Source organism: Suricata suricatta, chromosome 17 (genome assembly GCF_006229205.1).
Source record: "Suricata suricatta isolate VVHF042 chromosome 17, meerkat_22Aug2017_6uvM2_HiC, whole genome shotgun sequence".
Lineage (NCBI taxonomy): Eukaryota > Metazoa > Chordata > Mammalia > Carnivora > Herpestidae > Suricata > Suricata suricatta.
The window spans coordinates 37,783,586-37,794,958 of NC_043716.1; the positions used below are offsets into that span (position 1 = coordinate 37,783,586).

At 40.2% G+C, this 11,373-nt stretch overlaps 1 protein-coding gene across 1 annotated transcript in view; it reads right to left on the reverse strand.

Annotated features, from left to right (window-relative positions):
* Nucleotides 1-5,221, reverse strand: part of KRT20 (keratin 20) — an 8,447-nt gene extending 3,226 nt beyond the window's left edge. Inside the window, exons 1-5 of the mRNA XM_029928565.1 lie at nt 4,817-5,221; nt 2,861-2,943; nt 1,450-1,606; nt 1,015-1,176; nt 740-865 (exon numbers count right to left, since the gene is read on the reverse strand). Of these exons, the coding sequence (XP_029784425.1) occupies nt 740-865; nt 1,015-1,176; nt 1,450-1,606; nt 2,861-2,943; nt 4,817-5,221 (933 nt within the window). The remainder of the gene's footprint in view (nt 1-739; nt 866-1,014; nt 1,177-1,449; nt 1,607-2,860; nt 2,944-4,816) is intronic.
* Between the last annotated feature and the right edge of the window lie 6,152 nt (nt 5,222-11,373).

The following is an 11,373-nucleotide window of genomic DNA, read 5'->3' on the forward strand; positions in this document are numbered from 1 at the left end:
TCCCCAACTCTCTCTCCCTCCTCCGCTCCCCCTGGTTCTCCATTAGGTCTCTCTTGTTTTCCTGCTAGACCTATGAGTGCAAACATATGGTTTCTGTCCTTCTCTGCCTGGCTTACTTCACTCAGCATGACACCCTCAAGGTCCATCCACTTTCCTACGAAGGGCCATATGTCATTCCCTCTCATTGCCATGTAGTACTGAGAAGCTTTAGGAGCTGTCATGTGGGCTGGCCATTGCTCTTTTCTTTCTGCAACAACCCTGGCGTGCCCTGGCTAGGGTCTCCTCCTTTAGCCTTACCCCCTGCAGTGGAAATGTCACAGAGCAGAGCTGTAGCCAACCCATCATGGGTGTAGTGTTGTTGCTGTAAGCTGCTATGATTGGGGGGGGAGGGTGCTTACCACAGCATAGTTTATGAGAAGCTCACTGATTTGCTTAGCCTGGAATGTCTTTACCCCTATTCTCCAACTACAGATTCATCTCAAGTTTTAAGATCTAGTTTAAATGCCACTTTCTCTGTGAAGTCTTCCAGATCTACTTGCTCCTCTGCATCCTTGCAGTGTGTGCTTGTCCTTGATTTCTTTTGGTGTTTTAATTCTAATCACTGGTTTGGGATGTTTCCCTGCCAGCCCTGCAAGGGTAAGGGATACTTTCCTAGAAGTTTCTGCATCTCCCGAGTTCCTCACACGGGCACTTAGTAAACACACAGTCCATTGAGAGCATGAAGCTGGATGTGCTTTACCATAGTGAGGTGGGACTGGAGTTTGATCTCCAGGTCCCGGTAGGTGTGTCTCAGCTCCTTTAGTTGAACCTCAGTGTCTTTTATCTCTTGAGTGCTCACTGTGACATGTTGCTGCAGAAGTTCGGTCTAAAGTTCCAAAAATGAAGAAAAAAAATGAGTAAGGAGAGAGAGAAAAGAAAGACCATGAGTTATCTTTCTTTTCTTTTCTTTTTTTTTTTTTTTTTTTGATGGACAGCTTCTACACAGTTGCTTACTCTTTGGAATTATACTATTACCTGTGTCTCAAACTGCTCCTTAGCCTTCTGAAGGTTCTCCTGGACTATCACTTCATACTTCTGCCTCATCTCATTCAGGAGGGCACCAAGGTCCCGGGCTGGAGCAGTATCCAGTTCTACACTTACAGTGTTGCTCAGATGTTTGCGTAGGATGTCCACTTCCTATAGGGGTGAAAAAGCTAATTATAGTCTGAGGCACATTCCCAGATGAGGCTGGGCAGAAATATAAGTCTTATGGCTGGTTTCATGGGGAATGAGTAAAAAAGAAAGTAAATAACTTCGGTAGGGCTTATTATAGTGCAGGTACTGCTCTAAGTCATCGAACCCCGCAGCTCATACCGTTATTGTTGTCATCTTCTTAACACCATTCCCCCCCATTATCACTAGTAGAGCCATTTCTATTATTCCCAACACTGCTTCTGAACATTTTCTCACCTCTTGATGTTCTTTTTTGAGGAGATCCAGCTCTTTCGTCAGTTCTTTAATTTGAACCTCCAAGTCTGTTCTTCTTAGTGATAGATCAGCCGAGACCTTATTCAGGCCTTCGATATCACTCTCCACTGTTAAGCGCATTTCCCTCTCAGCCTCATACCTGTGAATTAATTGGTATGCCGAGATTTGAGTCCTTTGGAAGCCATTATAGAAGAGGTAGTCCTAACATAATGAGATATTGTTATGTGGTATACAAGAAAATCAATTTCAATACATTGTATCCTTTTTTATACAAACCAAAAATGTTCATGAGAACCCAGGAATCAGATAATTTGCTCCGTAATATAATCTCTGCAGCTTGGAGTGATTAGTAAAAAAGCAATCTGAAATAACTCTTAAAAAGTTCCTAAGTTCTCGAATATATTTTTAAGGAAATAAAAAAAAGATTTTGCTTTAATTAATGTGTCAACAAAGGATTCTCATTATTGATATTAAATAATGGTTAGATTTACTTCATGAATGCACATGATCAATTTATTATTTTTGTTACTTTCTAAGCAGATGCGTCCAAAGTGAATTATCTTAAAAATTCATGATTCTCCTCCAAAATCTTACCTGCTCTCATTTTTATTAAAGTAGCAAAACTTAAAAAAAATAATGTAATGGAACAGCCAGATGCTGGCTTAGTAAAACTGGAATGAACAAACATTTACTGCTTTAGTCTTCAGATTCGCTTTCCCATTTCCTCCTTTTTGATCCTTTGTAGCATTAAAATGCTACTCTTTTAAGCCACAAAAGAGTTTTTAGTACCAGTGCCTTGTACACATTTAGGACGAGAAAGCCCTTGGATATAGGAGCCATTTATGAGGAGTATTCTGCTCACATGGAGTGCGATATGGCTGCAAGAGAGCAAACATGACCGGAGCTGCTTTAATCATAGTCCTACTTATTTGGTTGGTCAGATCCTATTGTAAAACACCAGCAAACTCAGAAGCGTCAAGGTCACCCCTGGAACTTGGGCTGTACACTTGCAGGCACTCAAAGAAGCACAGATGACTCACTTGGGTAATCACTGAGCACAGACAAATGACTTGCTTCAGTTAACAGAGGGCACTTATTCAGAAGAGGAGTAGTAAATTGCTTTGGTGTTCCTCCAAAGGGCAGAGTTAGGTTCAGTGGGTAAAAAGATAGGTAAAGTTTACTAAAAAGGAATGTTCTAGCCACTAGAGCTAACCAGTGAAAAATATCAGGAATGTGGGAGGTAGAAGTCTAGCCCTGAGTTCTGGGCTGGACCAGGTAGCTTCTAACGCCCTTCAAACCCCCAGATCCACACGGATGTGGAAAGCTGAGTATCATGAAGTACCACTAAAAGGAATGCGTTTCCAGGACGTTTTACCCTGGTGTTAGAACCTACTTTAGCCGGAAGTTCGCAGCGGTCAGTTTGGCATTATCAATTTGCAGGACACAACGAGTATTTTGTAGTTGTACAGTTTTAATCTGGAAAATACATGAGAAAGAATGACATTTTCAACTGGACGAGAGTGTCAAATGATTGAGTTTATCCTCAGATACAACCACTATTCTATCAAAGATGATGTTCGTTTCAAGAATTTCCACATGGAAATAGAAAGGAAGAGCAAGGATACAGGCATTTAAGTTAATCGAGTCATGAAATAGACCTCTGGTCCCAGGGTTAGGTGAGCTTTCTTATGGTTTTACAAAAGGAAGAATTTCGTTCAACTGGAACCATCAAACATTACTGAGTGCCTTCCCTTTGATGTTGTTTCTGCTGAGAAGATTCTTGTTAGCCCTTCTCACTTGGTGAACGACTTCTCCATGTCTCACCTTCTACATCTAAACCTCAGCGAAGTCTCAGTATTTTCTTCAAGGCAGAGCTGGACGAATTGCCTGTGTTCTCACTGCCCTACAGGGCCCTCCTTGCTAGCATCTGTCTCTCTGGGTGGGATAAGTATTGTCTTTGTCTGTGTCTGTTCCCCCTAAATCACATTGTTTCTCCCCTAAATCATATTCCCCAATGCTCAGCATGGTGCCCAGCACTTAGTATCTACTAACTATTGGCTGAATGAATGGACACTTTGCTACGTGAGCGTTGTGTTGGGCACTGAAGCTGTCAGGATGGATAAACCCTCGATCTTAACAAAGGGGATTCCCTAACGGGTGAGTTCCCTAAGATCTCTCTGGATCCTGACTACGCGTAGAAGATGGTACAAGGGTCTGTGTCTTTCAGCAGACCCAGTCCTGGAGGGAGCTGCCTTCCTTCACATACTGAGTCTGTCCAATTAAACGGAATAGGTGGCTGTGTCTATATGTTTCGGATGACCCACAGTAGATTTGGAAATGTGAACCATGAGACAGGTAGGGAAGAATGGTTTGTTGATTTTGAACATTTTTAGTGGGAACCTGAGAAAAATGACCTGTCAGCAGGAAGATGGTTTAGACACCTTTGTCTGACCTCCCCAAAGTTCCTGAAACCCCAAAGTAACTTCCTGTCTGCACCAATATCTAATACTGGTAAGGAGGTGGGCTTTGCTCTAAAGGAATATGAGTGTTAAACTAGAAATGAAGATCAAAGGGATTCTTTCCTTGATTAGATTAGGATTTTAAAGCAGAGCAAGTGACCGAACCCTCCAATTTGGAGCAAAGTCCACTCCCTTTATTATACACAATAAATTAGAACTCCACCTTTCTAAGATAGTGTGGGAGTGGGCTGTGATATAGTTGCAGCAAATTTGAGTTGGGGGCAATAGAACATTTTATTGCTGTAGAAGTGGTTTCTGAACTGATGATGAGATGATTAAACAGGGCATTAAAAAATCTGGACCTCACTAACCCCTTCATCCCTTCCCCTATTTCCACCCTGAGTTGCTTCGTCATTGAAACTTTTCCTATGGTGTCTTAATACTAATATTACAATATTTACGTAAATTAAAGGAGGGGCATTTCCGCATTGACTGGGAATTCAGAAGTTAATGGGAGCTGGGTGAAAAAAAACCCAGATCTATCATCACATAAAATTTTTAGCTCTTAGAAAAAAAATGTTTACTATCCACTTAGCTGTGTCCTAGTAAACTGTGACAAAAATACAGATTACGAGACTGGAAGGTAACATTTTCATATTTTCCACGTAACTATATTGTAAAAAGTTAACGAAGTACAATTTACAGTCATCCAGTTATGTAGTCAGCTACTCTACTACTAAGGGCAAATGATGGAATTCACCGATTTTATAGGTACAGCATTTCAGCCTAGGTTGCTTTCTGGCATCCATTTGGACCCACCCAACATGGAAGCCCCCTTGGCGTATCGTGTAGCTCAGCAGTGGAGTGGAAAACACAGGCATCATCCTTACCTGGTTTTGGAGCTCTTTTATTTGTTGGAAATACGCACAGTCGTCCCTGGTGCTGGGTGTGTTTTTTTGATACCACTGCTTGATCAGCAATTCAAGATTAGAGTTGGACTGCTCCAGGGAGTGTACTTTCTCCAGGTAGCTTGCTAGGCGGTCGTTTAGGTTCTGCATGGTCATCTTCTCATTACCGACAAACATCTCTCTTCTGGCGAGATCGTTCCCGCAGCCCACCATGTGTTTGGAAGTCGAGATGCGGACGCCCTTACCTCCAGCCCCGCCGTAGACGCTGGGTGCCTCCCTGCGGCGCAGCGTGCCTCCCGTTCCATAGATGGAGACTCCTGTGCTGCGTGCACGGTCCTGCCAGGCGGAGCTCAGGCCTCCTTGGAGGCTTCTGAGGGTGAATTCCATGGGGGCTGGTAGGAGGGAGCACCTGAAGCTTCAGGATGGTTGGAGCAGAGTCTGCCTCTCGGTGGTGGATGAGCTGACCTTTTATAGAGTTCACAGGAAGGAACACCTCCTCTGCTGACACCTCACCTTAGGACTGAACCACTGTCCACCTTGCCTTGCTTTGTGTTTTCTTTTTTCCTTTTGTACAGCAGTCTGTTTCATTTCATTCCAGAAATTACCACTAGAGGCATTCCTTAGAGGCTTTTCTCAGGGACGATTCCTTTTTTTCAAACAGAGACAACAAAAGGAAACCGGAAGATGTATTCTTTTAGCCCTTGCACCTGCGTTGGCAGATTGTTTTTATCCTATTACACACGTAAAGAATATTTGCAAACCCTGTGAATAATTTAGGTACCTAAAGAAACTGACATGGGTACGTAACAGTAAGTTACACTAGTTTAAAAGAACAATGGTTTAAAAGAACAGTGTTTTAAAGTCTTTTTTAATTTGTCATTTTCTTTTTGGTGAGAACATTTAAGTTCTATTATTTTCGTAAATTCCAAGTATACAGTCCAGTGTTACCAACTTCAGTCACTATATCTTGCGTTAGGTCCTGAGACCTTATTCATCTCAAAGCTGGAAGTTTGTATTCTTTTACCTCTTCCTGTTTTCCCAACGCCCCTGGCCCTGGCAGCCCCTGTTCCTTTGAGCTCGACTTTTTTTCTTTCCTTAAGATCCCACATACAAGTGATATCATGCAGTATTTGACTTCTCTGTCTGGCTTATTTCACTTAGCATAATGCCCCCAGGGTCCACATATGTCATTGCAGGATCCCCTTCTATTTTGTCACTGAAAAATATTTCAGCGTGTGTGTATGTGTGTGTGTGGGATCCTTTTTGAAATTTTTTAATGTTTATTATATTTGAGAGTGAGAGTGAGTGAGAGAGTGAGAAGGGAGGGGCAGAGAGATAGACAAAATCCAAAGCAGGCTCCAGGCTCCAAGCTGTGAACTGTCAGCACAGCACAAAGCCGATGGCGCGGCTCGAACTCATGGGCAGTGAGATGGTGACCTGAGCGAAGTCGGATGCCCAACCGACTGAGTCATCCAGGTGCCCCCGTGTCTGTGATCTTTATGCATTCATCCTTTTGTGGGCCCGTAAGTTGTTTCTAGACCTTGGCTATTGTGAATAATGCGTCAGTGAACATGGAGATCAGATGCCTTTGAGATAGTGATTTTTATCTCCTTTGAATATATACCTAGAAGTGGGATTGTTGGATCATCTATATTTAATTTTTGAAGAACCTCGATATTAATTTCCATAGTGGCTGCACCACTTTACATTCCCACCAGCAGCGCACAGGGTTCCATTCCCTCCACACCCACCCGGCTGTTTGTGATGACAGTTCTAACGGGTTGAGGTGATACTAATTGTGGCTTTGATTTGCATAAGAACACAGGTTTATAGGTACTGATAATCACCCTTCAGAATCTCTGTTTATGTTTTTTTTTCATTTTGGCTTTTAGGTTTATCCCTGTTTAGAGGTTATATTTTATAACTATTAAGATGTTTTGTATAAACACAAAACCCCAAGTATTTAAAACAGGAATGAAACATTTATACATTTGGACATGTACCTTGGGGAAGTGAATTAAATAAATATAGGTGAATGGTGGATAGATGATTTTGATTTTTTCTTTTTCCTAATTCTAATTTCCAAGACTAGGTAATTTATTAAAATTTTCAGTCAATGCCTGGCTTTAGGTCTTGTTCCCTGAAAACCAAAGAAATAGCACTTTGGACCTGACCTGGCACAAGGAAGAGTCTCTCTCCCCTGTTACAAGGTCAGCTCCGCACCCACCGTGAGACAGATTGCTTGCTCCTTCAATTCTGAAACTACAGCTGTTCCTCCTAGAATCCCCAGTGGATTTCAGTGGCTGAAGTTTTCATGGAATATGGACCTTCTCACAGGCCACAGACTAATGGCATCAGTGGAGGAATTCTAAGTGTAGACGGGGTGTATGTGTAGTGACTCGGTGCTACACTAGCCTCCATGTGGGGCTGGAAGTCTCTGACGGTGTGTAGACATCCAGACACATGGTAAGCTATGGGGGTGATCTCACCAGTGGGGCTCTGATTAACACTGTTGAGTCAAGTGGAATCTATTCATTTGTTCTCTCTCATCCAACCCCCCTGGCCAAAATAAATCACTGAAACATTTAAATTGTTTCCTTAAGTGAAATATTCTGAATGATTGGAGAAGCCACAGAAAACATCCCATTAATTCCCATTCTGATACTGTAATTGAATTGAGGTTTGTCTATGACTAAAGCAAATAAGCAAGCATGGAAACAAATAACAACAAAGAAGAAGAAATCTGAAAGACGGCATATCCAAATCTCTGCACATTCTTTCTGAAGAATTTGGAATTTACGTTATTAGTGGCTCATTTTTGTTGCTGTTGTTCTTCCACTGAAAACCAATGGGTTTTTTTTACTTTTGAGTTCGAGTTTTTTTGGTTACATTTTTTACAAACATCTTGCTTCTAAAATAAGGTGAGAGTGTATTACTTCTCTCGTAAACAGTGTACTTTCAAATAATACTTTGTGTTAGACTTTGCTTCAGTTACTTCATAAAAGTAAAAATTGGGAGAGTTGAACCTACCTCATGCTCTTTATGATATATATGTGGATCTCTCTTATTTACATTTTCATCCATTCATATGTACATCAGCCAATTCTCACTGAGTGTTCACCACCAGTAACTGCACATGTACAAAGCAGACCTAGCTATTTATTACAAAGACTTAAATTACTTTGTAACTAGCTGTCACAGCTAAAATCTTCAGTGAAGAACTTAAAATTTTTTTTAATGTTTATTTATTTTTGTAAGAGAGAGAAAGAGCAAGCATGAGCAGTGTAGGAGCAGAGAGAGGGAGACACAGAATCTGAAACAGGCTCTAATCTCTGAGCTGTCAGCACAGAGCTGATGCGGGGCTTGAACTCACAGATTGTGAGATCAGACCTGAGCTGAAGTTGGATGCTTAACCCACTGAGCCACCCAGGTTCCCCAAGAACTTTTTATGAACACATGAACTATGTTCTTTTATGTATATATATTCACAAAATAACAGGTCTTTTGTTTTTGCTTAATGGGGGAGAAAGATATCATTTGATTAAAGTCACTGGAAAATTGTCCTGTTTAAATTACACAAGTTTTGGGGCACCTGGGTGGCTCAGTCGGTTGAGTGTCTGACTTTGGCTCAGGTCATGATCTCACGGTCTGGTCTGTGGGTTCGAGCCCTGTGTCAGGCTCTGTGCTGACAGCTCAGGGCTGAGAGCCTGCTTCAGAGTCTGCATGTCTCTCTCTGCCCCTCTCCTGCTCACACTCTGTCTCTCTGTCTCTTAAAAATAAATAAGCATTTAAAAAAATTAAAGCAGAAAAGATTAAAAAAATAAATTACACAAGTTTTGCAGTGCGTTGGTTTCAGCTAAGAGTTTATCACAATAATAACGTATGGTCAAGGCAGTAGAAGCGTTATTTAAATCAAGAGTTGGCTTTATAAGAGTTACGATATCAGTGCAGTTATTTAAACATGATAATTTTTTTTCTTCTTTGGCACAATTATTCCTTGTGGCTGGGCCCTATTATGTTTAAGTGAAAGAGCTAAAATCTCATTGAAATCATTAACATCATTTTTTAATGTTTTGGGAAATGACTATGTTAATCCACTAATTTTGGCTAGTATTTGTAGGTTTTTGAGATTTCAAATTTAAACTAAAATATGACACAATAGAGTTGTTATGATTTTAATTGAAGTATAATTAACATACAGTGTTATATTAGTTTCAGGTGTACATTACAATGATTAAACAAGTCTACTGTTACGGAGTTCAGTCATCCAATCTAGAAAAATTCCTACCGTGAAGACTCCCACATGTTTATGTCAGGGCAGGAGAGTTACCCAGCTCCTCTATCGCGGTGAGTTTTATGCTTTGGTAGATTATTAGAATTTGTAATGTGACTACAGAAAACCACAGGGGTATTTCAAAGCAATTAACTTTTCTGAATTACATCTAGGACTAGATATGGACCTTATTGACTCTTGCTCATACACAAGTCATTTAGAATTTAGAGCCCTGACTATTCCAGGCTGTTGGATGACAGCATCTATAAATAAATATTTATTAGATCCCAACTGGTAGCTAATCAGTGGTGCATTTTGACCTCTGAGACAGACTCTGCTGAGGAGGTTAATGATTAATATTAAGTATGCCCAGTAATTTCGAGAGTTATTACAAGCACTACAGTTTTCAGAGGATTTTCAATGTTCCCCTCCTCAACATGGACAAGGTATTGCAGCCCCAATGTGATACATATAGAATCTGGGGTGGGGCTTGGGCAGCGTGGGGGTTCTCTTGCCCAGACATCTTAGTTAGGACATGTTGCTCCCTTTGGTTGCAGAGGATGGCACATAGGAACTGTGGGCATTTCTAGGCAGTGTGGTTCTAGATACCATACAAAGTGAATTCAGAAAAAAATAATGGCCTCTGTGTTTAAAAACTGATATACTTAATGAAATAGTTACAAGTGAAATGATATGGAAAGGAACACAGTATCTCCATATTAAAAAATTATAATTGTTTCAGGCAAAATATATATGTAATAAACAAAAGCAAATTCCAGATTCATTAAGGATTTAAATGTGAAAGGTAAAAGCTATAAAATGTTTAGATGAAAATACATAATATTATCTCTAGGAATCAAGGTAAAGGAATATTTCTTAAACAAGATACAAAAAGTGCAAACTGTGTTATTAATTTAACAATTTTTGTTCATTAAAGAATACCGTAATTATAATGGAAAAAGCCCCAAACAGGGAGGAGGTATTTATAATGTATGTAACTGACAGGGAATTAGTTTCCAGAATATGTAAAGAATACCTACAAATAAATAATAAAGAGAAAAAACCACCAAGTGAGAAAGTAGGCAAAAACATGAATGGATGCACAGAAGAGGAAAGCTGACCGGCCCATTTCACACCTGCCAACTGGAATAAATTAGAAAGAAGGACAAGGAGAATTCTCACCCACTAGTAGTAGGTGTGTAAATAAGTGCAATTACTTTGGAAAAACAGTTTTATATTATCTCAGAACGGTGAGCATGCACATACCTATCATCCTGAAACTCCATTCCTAGGTACATTTTCCAGAGAAATCCTTACACATATTTATCTGAAGCCAAGTACAAGAATATTTACAGAAGTATTGTTCATAATACACACACACACACTCAAAACAAGCAAATGATCATCAAGAGTAGAATGAATAAATACCTTAGAAGATATTCATACAATGGAATATGATGCAGCAGTTCAAAACTAGGGTCACCTGGGTGGCTCAGTAAGTTGAGCTTCCGACTTTTGATTTCAACTCAGGTCATGATCCCAGGGTTGTGGAATTGAGCGCTACATTGAGCTCTATGTGGAGCTCACTTAAGATTCTCTTTCTCTCTCTCTCTCTCTCTCTCTCTCTCTCTCTCTCTCTCTCTCTCTCTCTCTGTCTCTCTCTCTCTCCTTTTCCTCTCCCTTTCCCTCTTCCTCCCTCTCCCTCCCTCTCCCCACTCCCTAGCTCTCAACTCTCTCCCTCTCTAAAGAAATAGAATAAAATGGATAAACTACATTCTTGACATAGATGAATTCAAAAAGCATGTGTAGTGAAAGAAATGGCAGAAAATAACATGTCCAAGTCAATTCAATTGATATAAATTACAAAAATAGGCAAAACTAAATATATTATTAAGGGCTATTCACACAGATAGTATGGTGGATGGCTCACAATGGTCACAGAACCCTCCCAAAGCTGTACACACCCCTTTGCAAATCCTCTTAGCGTTTAAGTGGCATCTGGACCATCTCTATTTTTTTTGAGACTCCTGATATATTAAACAAATGAAAACAATCCAGAATGGTGTAGTCAAAATTACCACATTTAAAGTATTCTTATTACCTACACATTACTATTTTCAACACAAAGATATTATAATATGTTTGTATCAATACAAGATTTATTAAAAATGGTTACTTATTTCACGCTTTGTAGGCTGTGTGATCCGGTGCTGGGACACTTTTGATTGGCAAGATGAATGTCATCTTTCAATCCTGGAAGTGATCA